Consider the following 20,473-nt stretch of genomic DNA (forward strand, 5'->3'; position numbering starts at 1 on the left):
GGAGCAGCGGCCAGCTCCACAGCGCTGACAGTAGCTTAGCCTCTCCCGGTTCACCCCTCCTCAGGCCTCCAGGTCCTCCAGACCTTTGGGATGGCTCAAGGAGACAGGCCTCACCACCCAAGGGCTGGGCAACCAGTGTGAGTAAGTTTGATCATTACCTAATTTTCTCTTGAGTAGAAAGTGAGAGAGTTGACCAAAAACACTTTGATGTCTGTATCTCTGGGTTCTGAGCCTTTCGCTTACTGCCTTACAAATAGAACTTGTTCATTGATTTGAATTTTGGCAAATATCCTGATCTTTGGCCCCAAATCCTCTTAACATATTCTTTCATCCAGAACCTCTGTAAAATGGAATATTCTAGATGAGTAAGTTTCCACAAAACTAAGTTTTTTTTTTGTTTTGTTTTGTTTTGTTTTTTATCTTATCCATTTTTAAAAAGAAGAAGATAAGAAAACCCTCTAAACCATAGCAGTTCCCCATGGACCACCACGCCCTGCCACCCCCAGGAGCGTCGTGATCGGCTTCACCGCTTTCCCACAGCTCCTCATCCTCCTGGTCTCTGAGCTGCGCTCTGCCTCCCTCTAACCACGTGAGCCATCTGATTCCCACCTCAAGCTTGCTGTTCTCCCAGATATTCAGGTACTTCTTCATCTGTCAAATCCACCTCACCCTCTGAGGGCCACCACAAGGACCTACTCCTCCATGAAGCCACCCCGTCCTCTATTTTATTTCCTCCTTTCTTTACCTCCCTCCCTCCCTCTCTCCTTCCTTTTTCCTTTCCTCTCCTTTCCTTCTTTGCCAATCCTCAGCGGTCTCCTCCTCAGCAGTCTAAAAGCTACATCATGGGGTCTTTCAGTGTTATTTGTAACACAGTACTAAGTATATTTTGTTTCTTATTATAATTCGTTCACAGTTTCATCATAAATCTTATGTGTCAAACTTGTTTCTAAGAACTTTAGGACAGAAGTATCATGTACTTCTCGGGTATCATCCCATAACCTAGAGCAGAGGGTCTTCAGAACCATTAAACACAAATGAAAAATAGGAAATTATTCCTTGTCTGTGTGGAGACATCTTGGCCCACCCTCTTCAGAGAGGACAGGGCATCATACCTTTCTTTTAGAAACTCTTCAAACTCTTTGCAGTTCTTGCGGCCGTTGTTCAGATGCTGGATAATGCTGTCGTAGCCCACGGTGCTGAGGATGTCTGCGCTCTGGGGGAAAGAAAACATAGCATCAGACCAGGAACAGAAGGCAGCCCCGAGGCTGGAGAGAAGATGGGGCAAAAGAAGTGAGAAGCTGGCCATAGAACGTTGCTGACTCACTTTGAGATGGTGCAGGGACCCCCTTAGGAGCCTGTCAGGCTTCTCCACCCTCACCCTGGAGATGCAGGAACATGTTTCAGTTCCTTCAAGGAAAATTCCAGGTATCTAGCTAGCCCTGCAACTAGAAATTAGGGAAGTGAATGAATAATCCACCAAACAAGCCACCCAAGTAAGTCAGGGTCACAAGATATTTGGTTCCCTATAGAAACAAAGATAACATATTTATATACATCCTTGAGTTGTTTTTCAGAAACCAGGACTCTCACCCGATGACAAATGCTGATCACAGTCATGTTGACCTTCGACATACTGGAACCAGGAAACCAATAAAGAAGTTCCAGAAATTCCTAAGCCCCTAACTCACTTTGGAAACCCCCTCATTCCTGCCTTTAAAAGCCCTTGCTTGTAAGCCATCATGCCCCTCTTCCTTGCTTGGTGCCCTGCAATAAATGCCTTTCTTCCTGTAACTGCAAACCTTTGTGTCAGTGTTGGGCTTTGCCGTGCCCAGTGAGCAGATTCAAGTTTAGTTCGGTAACACTTTACCTCCAAGACACCTCCAAGCCGAGAAGAACAATGCAAGAAGTAAGAACACATGTTGTGTGAAACAGTTTTTTAACTGATGAGACTGAAGGGCCACAAAACAGGAAGTGACAGATGAATCACAGGCACATGGATGAGGGAACTGGCTAGGCTGAGGTCCCTCTGTGGATCCTCTACTCAAGCCCAAAGTCAGGCAAGGAGAGGGAGAAGGAGCTGGGCACCCAGTCCAGCCTTCTGTTATGTGGTTCCTTATACTGCCGGACGGAAACTGACTCACGCTATAGGACCATGTAACCTGGTGCTATACAATTTTTCTCTATCCTAAAACTTGCCACTGAACTTCACCCTGATAGCTCTTCCTACCACCAGTTAGCACTATTGAGGGTCAAGGGTATCTCTGCAAAAGACAAGCAGCTCTGAGCCAGGAGCCAGGAACCAGGACTCAGGAGTGGGAGAATAGGGCTGTCTGTCCACTGGGAAGCATGACGCATGCTCTCCGTTGTCATTGGCCCCAATTAGGGGAGAAGGACTATATATGTGTGTGTGTCTGTGTGTGTGTGTGTGTGTGTGTGTGTATACATATATATATATATATATATATATATATTTTTTTTTTTTTTTTTTTTTTTTTTTAATATAGAGTCTCACTCTGTTGCCCAGGCTGGAGTGCAGTGGCACGATCTTGGCTCACTGCAAGCCCCGCTTCCTGGGCTCAAGTAATTTTCCTGCCTCAGCCTCCTGAGTAGCAGGGACTACAGGGATGTGCCACCACATCCAGCTATTTTTTGTAGTTTTAGTAAAGACAAAGTCTCGCCATGTTGCCCAGACCGGTCTCGAACTCTTGACCTCAAGCAATCTGCCCATCTTGGCCTCCCAAAGTGCTGAGCGTGAGCCACCATGCCTGGTCAAATTTTTAAATTAGCAACTTATTTATATTTTATTCTACTGTGCTCTCCAAGGTTGGAGGGACCAGGCTAAGTCCCCCAACCAGCAGCCTCAGATGCAGCACATTTTAAAAATCAAGCCAACAAGTCCCCAAACCAACAAATCAGTACATTAAATAACACTCCAAAGTGTTCCCTAAGGAGGCTGGTTCCCTAGTTTCCACCCCCGAATGCATACAATGGGTTGTCTGATTCAGACCACAGTCCCTAAGAGGTTAGTTAGCTGGCCTCTGAATGTGCCCTGGGGAGTTTTGAACTCATCCACCCCATCCCAGCCAAGGCAAACCAACCCTTCCCAGTCCTAGTTTGCAGAAGGAAGTGTGGTTCCATATGGGATAAGGGTTTATATATATATATATATATATATATATATATATATATATATATACACACTTTAAGTTCTAGGGTACATGTGCACAACATGCAGGTTTGTTACATATGTATACATGTGCCATGTTGGTGTGCTGCACCCGTTAACTCATCATTTACATTAGGTATATCTCCTAATGCTATCCCTCCCCGCTCACCCCACCCCATGACAGGCCCTGGTGTGTGATGTTCCCCACTCTGTGTCCAAGTGTTCTCATTGTTCAAGTGTTCTCATTGTTCACTCACCTATGAGTGAGAACATGCGGTGTTTGGTTTTCTTTCCTTGCGATAGTTTGCTCAGAATGATGGTTTCCAGCTTCATCCATGTTCCTACAAAGGTCATGAATTCATCCTTTCTTATGGCTGCATAGTATTCCATGGTGTACATGTGCCACATTTTCTTAATCTAATCTATCATTGATAAACATTTGGGTTGGTTCCAAGTCTTTGCTATTGTGAATAGTGCTGCAATAAACATATGTGTGCATGTGTCTTTATAGCAGCATGATTTATAATCCTTTGGGTATATACCCACAGACACTTCTCAAAAGAAGACATTTATGCAGCCAACAAACACATGAAAAAATCCTCATCGTGAAACCCCGTCTCTACTAAAAAATACAAAAAACTAGCCAGGCGAGGTGGTGGGCGCCTGTAGTCCCAGCTACTCGGGAGGCTGAGGCAGGAGAATGGCGTAAACCCGGGAGGCGGACCTTGCAGTGAGCTGAGATCCGGCCACTGCACTCCAGCCTGGGCGACAGAGCGAGACTCCGTCTCAAAAAAAAAAAAAAATGCTCATCATCATTGGCCATCAGAGAAATGCAAATCAAAACCACAATGAGATACCACCTCACACCAGTTAGAATGGTGATCATTAAAAAGTCAGGAAACAATAGGTGCTGCAGAGGATGTGGAGAAATAGGAGTACTTTTACACTGTTGGTGGGACTGTAAACTAGTTCAACCATTGTGGAAGACTGTGTGGCGATTCCTCAAGGATCTAGAACTAAGGATAAGGGGTTTCTAAAGATACCTCTCTACCCAGCCCTGGACACTAGAGAAGCAGAATTTGTCTCTTCCATTTGCTGCCACTTATGATGGCCTCATTGAGCAGACAGCAGTCCCAGAAAGACCCAGTGGACCCAGGCCTGGGGCTGATTTCAACTTGGCACCCTAACAAGCCATTTTTCCTTGCACTTTTTAAATGGATGTATAAAATCGTAAAAACTTTTATAGATTATGAATCTAGGTTAGAAATGTTTAATTCTATGCTTTGTAACTGCTGTTTGAGCACAAATTTAGACCTCAGAAAGCCCAAAAAACAACTTCCACCAAAGCCTCATTTGTCCACTGGCCTCCTCCATACATGCCCCTCTGTCTTAGCCAGGAAGGCATCTAACGGCCCCTGAAATACAGCACTCAGCAGCAGCTCTAAGATGATGCTAACATCCTCTCCTGAATTCAGATATAGCCCCTCAATTCCCAGGTTTTCCCGAAGACTTCTCTGAGTAGCCCCATTACTCCCTTCTCTAGGTTCTCAGAGTCCCTAGCATCTGAATTTGTTATTTGCTATCATGCCTGTGAATACCTTTCTGTCCCAACTCTACTGCAAGTGCTTGTAGCTTCTTTCAAGTTTTGAACTACCCCTGCACCCCCTCCCAAAAAATCTATCTTAATATTATTCACATCAAAGGCCTACAGTAAAATTCTGGAGAATGAAAAGGCCTGTTGTGCTTGCTGCCAGATGCATTAGAAGAGAACAATGAAAATAGATTCCTGAGTGATGAATGAATGGGTACCAAATGGTCAGTGTCAAAACTGGTTTGTAGACAGGAGTCTTTGCTCTTCCCAGAGAAAGACAAGAGAAAGACACTGAGCTTCCTCTTTTCTTTTCTTTTTTTTTTCATTTTGAGACCGGGTCTCACTCTGTCACCCAGGCTGGAGTGCACTAGCATGAACATGACTCACTGCAGCCTCGATCTCCCAGGCTCAAGCAATCCTTCCACCTTAGCCTCCCAAATAGCTGGGACTACAGGCACACTACCATACTTGGCTAATTTTTTTTTTTTTTTTTTAGTAGAGGTGAGGTCTCACTATGTTACCCAGGCTGATCTTGAACTTCTGAGCTCAAGCGATCCTCCCGCCTCGGCCTCCCAAAGTGCTGGAATTACAGGAATGAGCCACCAAACCTGGCCCCTTTTTCTTAATTAAGGATGTGGAAACTCTTTGAGTGAGATTGCACAGGTGGAACTAGGCCAGAGTTTCCTGGAAACACAAACCAAAACCACAGACCTCCCAGCTGCCAGCCTTTAAAAAAACCAGAATTGCTGCTTCAGAGGAGTGGCTGGACTACAGAGGCAGCCAAGAAAGGAAATCCCCAGGAGAAAAGAAAGAGTGCTGAAGGTCAAGTTAAAGTGGTGGAGGACTTGGTCTGGAAACTCCTGCCTATGTTACTCAGAGAACACAGGTGGTAAGTTGACTGACAAAAATAAGCATAGAAGGGCCAAGAAAAAGGGCAAGACATCCTCTAGCATATACTATTTGGTATCATGAGTTAACATCTTTTTAAAAAATCATTTAACTCCTTAAAGGGCATCTGGATTATGCCAAAACCATCATCCACAGTAGTTTCCATATTAATACAGTTTGAGAAATGTCTGTTAATTATATATCAACTAATATGAAGTACTAAAAAGTTTACAAAGCCAGCATAAGATAGAGTTCCTGCAATCAGTTCCTACCATTCATTCAGAGAGTTAGTAAAAGACATGTACATAAAATAAACATGTGTGCACAAGGAAAATTAGAGACTAGTATATAAGACTATACAAAGAAAATACATAGTGGATGCAGTAGACAGGAAAGGACAGGATAGGGTCATCAGAGAAGAGAATAAATAAAATTTAAATTGAGTCTTTTAAAACTGCTAGCACTGGCCAGGCACAGTGGCTTATGCCTATAATCCCAGTACTTTAGGAGGCCAAGGCAGGCGGATCACTTGAGGCCAGGAATTCAAGACCAGCCTGGTCAATATGGTGAAACCCCATCTCTGCTAAAATACAAAAATCAGCTGGGCGTGGTGGCGCATGCCTGTAGTCCCAGCTACTCAAGAGGCTGAGGCAGGAAAATCTCTTGAACCCGGGAGGCGAAGGTTGCGGTGAGCCGAAATTGTGCCACTGCACTCCAGCCTGGGCGACAGAGAGAGACTCCATCTCCAAAAAAAAAAGAAAAGAAAAGAAACAGATATCTGAAAAGCCCTATATGTTTAAGGAAATCGAATACGTAATTTGACATTTTCCCACAAAGAAAACATTAGACCCAGATGAATTCACTGTTGAATTCTATCAAACATTTAAGGAAAAAAGTAACACTAATTGCATTCAAACTCTTTCAGCAAATAGAAAAATACTTCTCAACTTGTTTTATGAGACTTGCAAAATCCCGTTACCAAAAAAAGACAAGGGCATTATTTTAAAAAAATAATAAAGAATATTACAGAAAAATATCTCTCATAAACAGAGATGTAAAAACCTTTGCCGAAAAGTATAACACATTATGATCAAATGGTAGCTCAATAACACAAGTTAAAGTTTTTTTTTTTTTTTTTTTTTTTTGAGACAGAGTCTCCATCTGTCGCCCAGGCTAGAATGCAGTGGCACGATCTCACTCACTACAACTTCTCCCTCCTGGGTTCAAGCCATTCTCCATCCTCAGCCTCCCAAGTAGCTGAGGTTACAGGCACATGCCACCACACCCAGCTAATTTTTGTATTTTTTTTTTTTAGTAGAGACAAGGTTTCACCATGTTGGCCAGGCTGGTCTCAAACTCCTGACCTCAAGTGACCCACCTACCTCGGCCTCCCAAAGTTCTGGGATTACAGGCATGAGCCACCATGCCTGGCCCAGTTTAACTTTTGAACGTCAATTAATATAACTCATCATATTAACAGAAAAATATAAGAAAAGTCATATAATCATTTTACAAGATGCAGAAAAAGGATGTGAAAAACTTCAATACCACCTCACAATAGAAAATCAACAAATCATTAAGAGAATGGAATGTCCTCAATCTGACAAATAGTATCTACAAAAAGCCTATAGCTAACAGCCTACTTAAGGTGAAAGACGGAATACTTTCTTCCTAAGATCAGGAACAAGGCAAGGATGTCTGCTCTCACTACTTCTATTCAACACACTGAAAGTCCCAGCCAGTGCTAGGCAAGTAAAAGAAATAAAGAACATACATATCGGAAAGGAAAAAGTAAAACTTCCTTATTTGTAGACAACATGATTATGGACAGAAAATTCTAAGAAGTTTACAAAAGAGTTACTAAAACTAGTAAGTTTAACAACGTTGCAGGACACAAGGTCAATACACAAAAATCTATTGTGTTTCTATATACCAGTGGCAAAAAAGGAAAGAAAAAAGTATAAACATGTATTTATAATGGCATAATAAAGATAAAGTATACAGGAATAACACAAGAAGTTTTGCAAGATTTCTTCACTGAAAATTACAAAAGGTACAGCTAAAAGAAATGGAAGAAGACCTAAATAAAGGTAGATATATACCATGTTTGTGGATTGAAGGAGTGAATGTTGTTAAAATACCAATTTCCCCAAATTGATTTATAGATCCAACACAATCCCAACAAAATCCCAAAAGTCTTTTCTGTAGAAATTTGCAAGTCAAGCCTAAAATTTATAAAGAATTACCAAGGACCTAGAATAGGCAAAAGAAAAAAACAATTTTTAAGAAGAACAAAGTTGGAGGACTGATACCACCTGACTTTGAAACTTTTTTTGACCCGGGTGTGGTGGTGCACACCCCCACCTGTAGTCCCAGCTCCTCAGGAGGCTGAAGGAGGAGACTCGCTTGAGCCCAGGAGGTTGAGTCTGCAGTGAGCTTTGCACCACTGCACTCCAACGTGGACGACAGAGCAAGAGCCTGCCTCAACAACAACCGAAAACCAACTTTTTTTGAAGCTGTGGTAATAGAAACAGTATGTACCTTTCAGAGGACAGACAAATAGACCAATGGAACAGAATAGAATGCAGAAACAGTTTTTTTTAAAAAAAGTTTAACCTGTGTATTTCCTTATATATGGTCAACTGACTTTCAACAAAGTTGCCAAAGCTATTGAATGGGAAAATGGTAGTCTTTCCAACAAAGGCTCTGGAATAGCAGGCTCTGGAATAACTGCGTAAACTTGCTGGGGGGAAAAGCCTCTACTCATTCCATGCTGCAGGGCCTCTGATAACTTATTTCTATGCTCCTTTTCACCTCTTCTATCCTCCCATGGCCTCTGGGCAGAAGGGTAAGGAGTAGAGGGGAAGCAAACAGCACCTGCAGTCTCCAAAGCCACCGTCAGGGTTATAGGTCCTGCTGCTGAGCATCCACACATCTAGTTCTGTGCTGCTTCTCCAGCCCGCTCCTCTTATGATGTCTGTTATACAACCTCTATAGACGTGGGCTCCAGGGATTAGCAGGCTAGAATCACTCAGACAGCTTGTTAAACATGCAGACCCCTCAGTCCCACCCCAGCCCTGCTAATTCTGAACCTGGGGCGGGGCACGGCAGTCTCTACCTTTCTATACACCTTCCAAGTGACTTGGAATGCAGTTTGACAATTGTGGCCATTCAAAATATAAAAGACTAAAAGAACCATCATGGTTCCTGCTGAGAGGAGCTTATAAGAGGAAGAAAGCAGGATGCAAGCCTGTGAAAATAAAGAAGACTACAGAATGGGGAGGTGAGAGAATGTCAGAAATACAAAGAAGAGGCCAGAGAAGACCCTCCGTGGTTTGCATTTCATTTTTTAAAAAACCTCCAATCTTGAGTAAAACATGCAAGTTGGCAATGATGGCTTTTGGAAGCCCAGAGAGCTCCACTAGAACAGGGAGGAGGCCAGTTACTTCACATCTCATACAAAGGCTGCAGTTTATTTGGTGCCTGGGCATAGGGTGCATAAGTGTGCTGCACTTTGCATTAAAGAACCACATGTTCCACAAGCACAGTGAGACAGGAGGCCTTTCTATGTTTTACAGGTGGAGGAAACAAAGCTCTAGAAGCTTTCCTTATTTGCTTTCGTTATCACTGCTTCCAACCACTATAAAAAATTTTAATTCTTAACTAACAATATTATCCAAATCTCTCAGTTATTTATTAAGAGCTATAAAACACTGGACTTGGGATAAGCCACAAAGTTCATTTTACCTCCCTATGCTGTCAACCTTGATCTTTCTTTCCTGTTTACTTACCACGCTATGAGGTAAAACCAAATGGATCAAATTCTGCATATATGGATTATTATTAATTAATATTAATAATTATGTCTAGGGCCAGGCACGGTGGCTCATGCCTATAATCTCAGCACTTTGGGAGGCCAAGGTGGGCAGATCATGAGGTCAGGAGTTCGAGACCAGCCTGGCCAACATAGTGAAACCTTGTCTTTACTACAAATACAAAAATTAGCCAGGCATGGTGTCGCGCACCTGTAGTCCCACATACTCAGGAGGCTGAGGCAGGAGAATCGCTTAAACTCGGAAGGTGGAGGTTGTGGTGAGCCAAGATCATGCCACTGCACTCCAGCCTGGACAACAGAGTGAGACTCTGCCTTAAAATAAAAAACAAAAATACGTCTAATATACATTGAGTACTTGCTGTGTGCCAAATAGCATATCAAGTATTTTGCATGGAATATCTTGTTGAATCCTTACCACAATGCTATGACATAGGTATCATTATTAAATATCTTCCTATAAAGGACAGACCATTGAGGCTCAAAATCTATATTTTGAAACAGACTATAGTCTGAATTTTTAAACCATTCAACTACATAGCTTTCCTTATTTGAGGAACAAGGACCATATCTAACTCTTTGTCCATTGGTCCATTTCCTTGCAATTCTAGATGCAACACACCCAGGCTTTCATGCTACACTTCGGTTTGAGTGGCAGTTCTACCATTCACATACTATGTGACTTTGAGCTAAAGACTCAATCTCTCTCACTGTTAATTTACTAGACTGTAAAATGGGGAATATTGGAAGGATTAAAGGAGGTCACATGCTTTGAGTTTGTCAACTGCTTCAAGAATTAAAAGAATGAAGAAGATAAATTTGGATTTTTCAAGACCAGGCACGTTAGCAAAAAAGGATGTGTTTGGACCCTGTGAATTTTTTCATTGAAAGCAAACAATGGTGAAATAAACGTAGTCTGTTAGACATTCAAAAATGTGTGTATTGTCATCTGGGAAGGAGTTGGAGACATGTCAGATATATATACCTTAGCAAAGGATATGAAAACGACTGTTAGCACGTCAGTATGTTCAGCCATGTTCTCCCAAGCCTAAGGTCAAAGTCACTATAATGGTTGTGTCCCTCAACCTTCTTAAATAATGGTAGTGGACAGTGCAGACAAGCATGAAATTCCACCCCAGTTCCTGCTTCAGTGTTATTCCACAAACCTACAATCTGCCCACCTCGCCTCCTACAACCCTCAAAAATCCTCGGCGTCATCTAGGCTAGATTCACACTTGACATTTTCATATGTCTAAATGTCCGTACCCTCAAGTCAGCAGGTAATTTAAAAAGGCAACTTCACTCGATTCAAAATAAGTTAAGTGAAAGTAGAACCTCAGAAAACGTGCAACCCAAGAACACATTAGAAAAAAAAAAAAAAAATAGAATATGTACAACCCAAACACTGAAAGTAATTTTCTTCTTAGCACTTTTCTACATTTTCTAAACTTTCTACAATATACTTACACTGTGTTTATAATCTGAAGTCTTTCTCCCTACCTCCATCCCTTAATGGCGAATTGAACTTTTTTGTTTATCGCACATCTGTTACCAAGCCACACTGAAAAAACACATGATCCACAGCAACAACAGAAAACAGGCAGGGGCCCAATGAAGAAACTGGAGATTTGTAAGAATTTCTGTAACAGAAAAAACAGATGGGACTAGATAGACAGAGGTCAGAAGACAGTATTCCAACCCAGACAAGACAGAGAAGGAAGTACGCAAACTTTTCCAACACAATCCTAGAACTGAAGCCCCAAGCTCTCCATCAGCAGGGGCTGAAATTGGAGCTGCCTCAGAGAAATCGGCAGGGCGTTTGGAGGTCACTGGGAATCCAGCCAGTGATCTGCCCCACTCCAGGAGGAAGCAGAGCAGCTGGTTCTGACATTTGTGCCAAGGTTGCAGTTGGTCCGAGGACTCCACCCCGCAACAGGCGTCTAACATGGGCATGAAAACTAGAACAGCAAAGGCGCTGTCCCCAGCAGTCTTCAAAGCTTCCACAGTAAAAAGTTACAGAAAAAAAGGATAAGCACAGCTCTGAGGCCCTCTAAATGCCCTCCACTTCCTGGGCAATGCCTTTCCCAACTTCTCACTACAGACAGATAAAAATATCAGAAATTGTTAATACAAGTATCTACTTAGAAAACCAGAGATTAAAGTGAAAAACTGGGAACAAAATATAAATATACAAAAAAGCAACAGCCTTCTTATATGTTAACAATAACCTTTTAAAATGTAATTTAAGGGAGGCCGAGATGAGTGGATCACAAGGTCAGGAGATCGAGACCATCCTGGCTAACACAGTGAAACTCTGTTGCTACTAAAAATACAAAAAATTAGCCGGGTGTGGTGGCAGGTGCCTGTAGTCCCAGCTACTTGGGAAGCTGAGGCAGGAGAATGGCGTGAACCCGGGAGGCGGAGCTTGCAGTGAGCCGAGATTGTACCACTGCACTCCAGCTTGGTCAACAGAGCCAGACTCCATCTCAAAAAAAAAAAAAAAAGGTAATTTAAAATACAAAGATCCTATTTAAAATGCCAACAAAATCTTTAAAATGCCTAGAAATAAGTCTTTTTTTTAAGTGAAAACAAGTTTATTAGAAAAGTAAAGGAATAAAAGAATAGTTACTCCATAGGCAGAGCAGCCTAGAAATAAATCTTTTTGAAGCAATACTACCAAACATTGCCAAAGAACACAGAGAAAGACCTCAATACAGCCTAGAAATAAGTCCTAGATGAAGATGGGAAAATCCAATACCGGAAAGAGTCAGTTCTACCCAAATAAATCTAGAAAGTTAAAACAATTCCAATTAAAATCAAAATTCTGGGATTTCCTTTTAAATTTAAATGATCTGCCACCACACCAAGCCAACTTAAGTGATTTTGGACACAATATTTTGACTACGTACTCCTAGCCAAAGATTTTTTTAAAAAGTACAAATATGAAACTCTAGCTTGTTTTCACAACGGTATGGTTAGCAATTCTGAAACTGCTTATTGTGGATAATGGGAGCCAGGTTTGTCATAGAAAAAGGAACAGTGGCATGCTGGAGCTGGCTTACTTAGTAAGAATCAATCGTACACATCTCTTTCTAATTCTCCATTCAGTAATGTCATGTTGCTAGCTTGAAACTGGCCGTGGAAGGGAGCTTTTATACCATGAATGCTGGCAAACATTGCCTATCAGGCTTTTTATCTACTGGAGAACCAGTTGTTAAACATCTGCCAGCACACCACTAGAAGGGAATGGAAACTACAAGTGAAGGAAGGCTAGAATAAACGCTATGATGTTGAAATGGAATTGGAGGTGTCATCATACATAAATGTATTTCCTAGCTCTGTCTGTTGGGAAATCCTGGAAACATACAAATTGCAATGAGCTTCCCTAGAGCACAAATCTTAGTTTCTTTTTTTTTTTTTTTTGAGACGGAGTCTTGCTCTGTTTCCCAGGCTGGAGTGCAGTGGCTGGATCTCAGCTCACTGCAAGCTCCACCTCCCGAGTTTACACCATTCTCCTGCCTCAGCCTCCCGAGTAGCTGGGACTACATACAGGCGCCCGCCACCTCACCGGCTAGTTTTTTTTTTTTTTTTTTTTTTTTTTGTATTTTTTAGTAGAGTTGGGATTTCACCGTGTTAGCCAGGATGGTCTCGATCTCCTGACCTCGTGATCTGCCCATCTCGGGCTCCCAAAGTGCTGGGATTACAGGCTTGAGCCACCGCGCCGAGCCACAAATCTTAGTTTCTAAATATTATTCTCTGCTTAATGGAACCAGGACTCTTTGGAGAAATGGCAGATTCCAGAACTGGGGCAGGGAAATTACCTATTAAGCCTGTAACATTTTGTTCCAGTTAACATGGAAGTGCTCAAAGAATGATGAGGATATATCAAAGGGAAATAGGATCCAGTTTAAAGGAGCTTCCCACTATCCAAATCTAGGACAATTTGGACATCAAGATTAATAATGATGGTAATGGTCGAGCATGGTGGCTCATTCCTGTAATCCCAGCACTTTGAGAGGCCGAGGCAGGCAGATCACTTGAGGTCAGGAGTTCGAGACCAGCCTGATCAACATGGCAAAACCTCTTCTCTATTAAAAATACAAAAATTAGCTGGGCATGGTGGCGCATGCCTGTAATCCCAGCTACTCAGTAGGCTGAGGCAGAAGAATTGCTTGAACCTGGGAGGCGGAGGTTGCAGTGAGCCGAGATCATGCCACTGCACTCCAGCCTGGGCGACAGAGTGAGACTACATCTCCAAAAAAAAGAAAAATAAAAGATGGTAACATATTATAATGCATTAAATAAAATAAGAATCCATGAATCCACACTAACATGGTGGGGAGGGGAGACTTCCTTACAGTAGAATGCCAGTTTTATTATGTAGATAGAATTAGAAAACCACCATACAAAGATTTATACGTGAATCTTCACAGCAGCTCGATTTGTAATAGCCAAATACTTGAAACAACCCAAATGTTCATTAATAAGTCCAGGCTGAGTGCAGTGGCTCATGCCTGTAATCCCAGCACTTTGGGCGGCCAGGGTAGGTGGATCTCAAGTCCAGGAGTTCAAGACCAGCCTGGGCAACGTGACCAAACCCCGTCTCTACAAAAAATATAAAAATTAGTCGGCCGGGCACAGTGGCTCACACCTGTAATCCCAGCACTTTGGGAGGCCAAGATGGGCAGATCACGAGGTCAGGAGATCGAAACCATCCTGGCTAACACGGTGAAACCCCGTGTGTACTAAAAACACAAAAAATTAGCTGGGTGTGGTGGTGGGCGCCTGTAGTCCCAGCTACTCGGGAGGCTGAGGCAGGAGAATGGCGTGAACCCGGGAGGCGGAGCTTGCAGTGAGCCAAGATCTCGCCACTGCACTCAGCCTGGGCAACAGAGCAAGACTCTGTCTCAAAAAAAAAAAAAAAAAAAAAAAATTGGCCAGGCATGATGGCACAGGCTTATAGTCCCAGCTACTCAGGAGGCTGAGACAGGAGGATGGCTTGAGCCAGGAGGTGGAGGTTGCAATGAGCCATGACTGCGCCACTGCACTCAAGCCTAGGTGACAGAGTGATACCCTGTCTCAAAAAAACAAAGTCTATGAATAAACAATGATATGTCCATAAAAATAGAATACTATTCACTAATAGAAAAGAATAAACTATTAATACATACAACAACATGGATAAATCTCAAAATAAGTATAAGTGAAAGAAGCCAAGTGAACAAAAGTACTTACTGTGCTCCAATTTTACAAATTCTAGAAAATGCAACTAATCTATCATGACAGCAGATCAGTGGCTGCCTGGGAAGGGTATGATGTGGAGGGAGAGATGTCAAAGGGCCATGAGGAAACTAGCGGGGAGTAATGAACAAGTTCACTATCTTCATCGTGGCGATTTCATGAAGGTAATACACATGTCAAAACCTATCAAACTGGCCGGGCACAGTGGCTCAAACCTGTAATTCCAGCACTTTGGGAGGCCGAGGCAGGCTGATCACCTGAGGTTGGGAGTTCAAGACCAGCCTGACCAACATGGAGAAACCCCAACTCTACTAAAAATACAAAATTAGCCAGGCCTGGAGGCACACACCTGTAATCCCAGCTACTCAGGAGGCTGAGGCAGGAGAATTGCTTGAACCTGGGAAGCAGAGGTTGCAGTGAGCCGAGATCACGCCATTGTGCTCTAGCCTGGGCAACAAGAGCGAAATTCCGCCTCAAAAAACAACAACAACAACAACAAACCTATCAAATTATACACTTAAAACATAGGTATGTAACTATATGTCAAGTGTTCTTCAACAAAGTTGGGAAAAAATTTTAATCACCACTTGGCAACTGTCTTAGCAATAATTGATTAAGGCAAGAATTTTTCATGGATGTTAAAACTAATGGATTTAGTATTCATTTGAGAAGAAACTGGATATTTATGTGGTTTCAAAATATTTCCCCTGAAGATATTTATTAATTATAAAGGGGAAATCAGTAATTTCACAATTGAGAAACCTAGAAAATAACACTATGCTAGGCTAAATAAGAGCCCCTAAAGATGTCTACATCCTGGTCCCTAGGACCTGTGAATATGCTTCCACACATAGCAAAAAGGACATTGCAGATGTCATTAATGTCTTGGGATGGGAAAATTTCCCTAGATTATTCAAGTGGATCCAACCTATTTACAAGGGTCCTAAGAAAGAGCCAGGAGGGTCATAGAGTCAGGGTAGGAGATGTCAATGACAAATACAGAGGCCAGAGAAAGAGATTTGAAGATGCTACACAGCTGGCTTGAAGATGGAGGAAGGGGCCATAAGGCAGTGAGTACAGGCAATGTCTAGAATCTGGAAAAGTCAAGAAAAGAGATTCTGCCCTACAACCTCCAGAAGGAGCCAGCCTTGCTGACAACTCGATTCCAGCCAAGTGAAACTCATTTTGGACTTATGACCTCCAGGACCATAAGTAATAAATTTATCTTGTTTTAAGCATAAGTTTGTGGTAATTTGTTATAGCAGTAACAGAAAGCTAACACTACCACCTTGACCAAAGGATCAAAGTTAACACCACCAAGTAACAGGGCAAATAAACATCACGTGTCTCCTGTTACTGAGATTAACACAGCATCACTCCTGCTATGGTCCTCCCAAAACACATGGCCTGAATCAAATGGACAAACTCAAATCAGGGCACATCCTACAAAATAACTCTCCTGTACCCTTCAAAAATGCTAAATTCATAAAGACACATAGAGACTGAGGAACTATTCCAGGTTAAAGCAGACGGAGGAGACCTGGCAGCTAAATGCCACATGGAATCCTGAATGGGAAATGTTTTCTTCTTTGGTTAGAAAGGACATTATTTGAACAACTGGGGAAATTTGAGTCAGGTCTATATATTAGCTAATAGTCTCATATTGATGTTATTTCCTGATTTGTCATTGTGTTGTGATTGTGTAATAAGAAAATATCCTTATATTTAGAAAATACACATTGAAATGTTTGTGGATAAAGGGAAATCATGCCTATGTCTTTACTTTCAAATGGTTCAGAAAAAAGCGTGTGTGTGTGTGTGTGTGTGTGTGTGTGTGTGTATGTGTATGTGTAGAGAGAGACAGAGAGGGAGAGAGAGAGGGACAGAACTTTTGAGGAATCCAAGTGAAGAGCACAGGAATTCTTTCTACTATATTTACAAGAGTAAATATAAGAACAGAAAACCAAATACCACATGTTCTCATTTACAAGTGGGAGCGAAATGATGAGAACACATGGACACAGAGAGGGGAGCAACACACACTGGGGCCTTTTGGAGAGTGGAGAGGCAGGTGGATCAAGAGGTCAGGAGATTGAGACCATCCTGGCCAACATGGCGAAACCCTGTCTCTGCTAAAAATACAAAAATTATCTGGGCGTGGTGGCATATGCCTGTAATCCCAGCTACTTGGGAGCCTGAGGCATGAGAATCGCTTGAACCTGGGAGACAGAGGTTGCAGTAAGCTGAGATCACGCCACGGTACTCCAGCCTGGTGACAGAGCAAAACTCCATCTCAAAAAACAAAACAAAAAAAAAAATGAACAACCAATTTTCTCAAGTGGGTAAGAGATATAAACAGGCAACACTCTAAAAAGAAAAAAGGGGTTGATAAGCAATTTTTAAATAAGAGAATCAATATTAATAATCAAATAAAGGCAAACGAGAAGATACAATTTTTCACCCATCAAATTAGGAAAAGTTGAAAATTTCTAACATTGGCAAGGAACTATAGGGAAATACTGTCAAGTTCTACTGGTAGAACTGCACATTGGCATAACCTTTTGAGGAGGAAATTAGCAATATCCATTAAAATTTTAAATATGTATAGCCTTTGACGATGAGGAGTTTATCCTACAGAAATAACTACACAAACATGAAAAGATTCATACACGAGGATGTTCAGTGCAGCATCACAATGACAAAAAATTGGCCAAGTGCAGTGGTTCACAGCCATGATCCCAACACTATGGGAGGCCAAGGTAGGCAGGTCACTTGAACCCAGGAGTTTGCGACAAGCCTAGGAAACATGGCAAAACCCAATCTCTACAAAAAAATTTAAAAATTAGCCAGGCATAGTGGTATGCACCTGTGGTCCCAGCTACCTAGGATGCCAGAGATCAAGGCTGCAGTGAGCTATGACTGCACAACCACACTCCAACCTAGGCAATGCAGTGAGACCCTTTCTCAAAAAATAAAATAAAATAAAAATGACAACAAAGAATTAGAAGCAAACTAAATATTCGGCAATAAGGATTATTTAAATAAATTATGTACGATCACTTGATGGAAAACTGAACAGATATTAGAAAAAAGCAGAATTGTATATATTAACATAACAAGATACAACATACTAGGAGAAAAATGAAAGTTACATATATGAGCCCATTATAAATGAGCCCATACTTGTTAATGTACAGGTCCATTATATGTAACTGCAAAGAAAAGAAAGGGACACACCATACATGTACTAGTGACAACCTCTGTCTTCGAACAATTCAGATTCTGGTTTTTTTTTTTTTTTTTTTTGAGACAGAGTCTCACTCTGTCACTCAGGCTGGAGTGCAGTGGTGCAATCTCGGCTCACTACAACCTCCACCTGCTAGATTCAAGCAATTCTCCTGCCTCAGCCTCCCAAGTAGCTGGGACTACAGGTATCCACCACCACGCCCAGCTAATATTTTGTATTTTTGGTAGAGACAGGTTTTCACTATGTTGCACAGGCTGGTCTTGTACTCCTGACCTCAGGTGATCCACCTGCCTCAGCCCAAAGAGCTGGAATTACAGGCGCGCCTGGCCTGTTTGGATTCTTATAACAAAAATTGAACATAAGGCCGGGTGCAGTGGCTCACACCTGTAAGCCCAGCACTTTGGGAGGCCAAGGCAGGAGGATCACTTGAGGATAGGAGTTCAAGACCAGCCTGGGCAACATGGTGAAATGCTGTTTCTACCAAAAATACAAAAATTAGCTGGGTGCAGTGTAGGCACCTGTAATCCCAGCTACACAGGAGGCTGAGGTGGGAGAATCACTTGAGCCCTGGAGGTGGAAGTTGCAGTGAGCCAAGATCACGCCACTGCACTCCGCCTGGGTGACAGAGCAAGACCCTGTCTAAAGAAAAAAAAAAAAAACAATTGAACATAAAACTGAAAACAACACAGATTATTTTCTACCATGTATGTTGAGGTCATGGCTTTTTGAAAGACCATTATCCCTGGAAACTTAACATAGAAGGCATAAGAGTCAGTGGATTTCAATGTTCAGAAAGTTGGTTAATGTTTGACATTACCCATCTAAACATCAACATGATCCAAATCCCAGAAAAACTCCAAATCCCCGGGGACATGAGAAATGCAATTCACAATTCCATTGAAAGAGAAAACCTGAGAATTGAAGTAGGTGTTTTAATTCATAAACATTCAACCACCTCTGAGTGTATTACTAAAGTTAACGTTCAGACTTTTCCAGTTAATAAAAAACAAGTTGAAGTTCTGTTGGATATCCCTGAGAGGTAAACAACCACATATATCACAGGGTCAAATGAGTGATGCATCATATTACCGGGTAAAATCAGTGATGTGTCCAAGATGTGTGAAATGCAGACCCCACGGGTCTCCTCCTGATCCATGGCATTCCCTGAGAACCCTCGGGCATGCCCAAGACAGGAACGGGGAGGCAGGCAAGTGCCAGGAAGTGGCTATACCCAAAACTGGAACTAGGTCCGCAAATATGGGACCAGAGAAACAAAGTGAGACACCAAACCTCAGCAGCCCAAGAAAGCAAACCAGATCAAACAACAAATGTGCTGCCACTACTGTCAAAAGCAAATATAGAACTAGGAGTTAGGAACTTGAACTAGGTCAAATCCAGGGGAATGTCCAACATTGCTTCACCAGCTGACTTGTGTTCCTTCTCACTACAAGTACAATGTTTGGGCCCAACCCATAGAAATTCCAAACAGCTTCTGACTACTATGTCATACCCCTACCACAACACAGTTTTGAAGGTCTTTGATCTCTATTAGCTAGCCACTAGTCAAGCCAGATAAGCAAAGTGTAACAAATCTTGAAGGCTTATGACACCATATAATTGTGAAGACCTAACCACATCCCTGCAGAAGTAAATGCTGGGATGCATTTCACAGTTGCTAACTGGGGAAACTTGGCTTATCTCTTTACCCCAAGAAATTGCAAGTTAATAGAAAATGTTTAATGTTAATTTAAAAAAACTTTTTCTAAGGTAAAACCTAACCTCAGTGCATTCATTCCCATTCAGTTTCTTCCGTCTTATCTATCTTCAAACCCCAAAGCATAATTGGAAGAATCCTCTAAAACAAATTCCCTTCCATTCTCCGCACTTGGATTTTCCCAGACAAAAGTAGATTTTTAGTTTGTAACACTTTTTGAACCATAAATGAATCAGTGTTCATTATCGATTAATCAGAAGGTTCAATTACTAAGATTATCCCATCTCCTAAATGTTCTAGGTAATCAAAGAGTCTATTTACTTTCCTACAGTGCTCTAGTTGTAGAGTGCTAGGATATCAGAGGTAGAGTACATCTTGGAGATCAATCATATCATTAATTTCCATCTTTTTACAAATGAAGAAAGAAACAAGCATGGATTGCAAGTTGACCAAAATCTTTAGACTCTTAATATGAACAAAAATACATAAATACAAAAAAGTAATCTCCAAGTTCACACATCAGACAGATTAACTTTGCCTCCGACAAGTAACGCCAAGTGTCTGTTGTTTATTCCAAGAACTTTTCACTCTCCATGTCTCAGTGGGTCAGCCTTCTCCAATCCTTGAAATATGTGACTCCTGTTTCTACTTACTCTTTATAAAATTGACATTTTGTGTTGTCCTTGAGGTTTTTGTCCAAAGTTTTCACTTAAATTAAGTTTTAGATTAAGCTTATGTTTAACCTCACTACTGCCATTTCACTGAGGCCAGCCCAAGTTCAGTTTACTTCAGGT

The 20,473-nt window shown here is 41.8% G+C and overlaps 1 protein-coding gene across 2 annotated transcripts in view; it reads right to left on the reverse strand.

Annotated features, from left to right (window-relative positions):
• The window catches only part of PSTPIP2 (proline-serine-threonine phosphatase interacting protein 2), a 91,555-nt gene that overhangs the window by 50,671 nt on the left and 20,411 nt on the right, over positions 1-20,473 (reverse strand). For both annotated transcript variants that reach the window (XM_030926130.1, XM_010386827.2), the window contains exon 2: positions 1,113-1,213. In XM_030926130.1, coding sequence (XP_030781990.1) covers positions 1,113-1,213 — 101 coding nt within the window. The remainder of the gene's footprint in view (positions 1-1,112; positions 1,214-20,473) is intronic.

Source organism: Rhinopithecus roxellana, chromosome 21, assembly GCF_007565055.1.
Source record: "Rhinopithecus roxellana isolate Shanxi Qingling chromosome 21, ASM756505v1, whole genome shotgun sequence".
NCBI lineage: Eukaryota > Metazoa > Chordata > Mammalia > Primates > Cercopithecidae > Rhinopithecus > Rhinopithecus roxellana.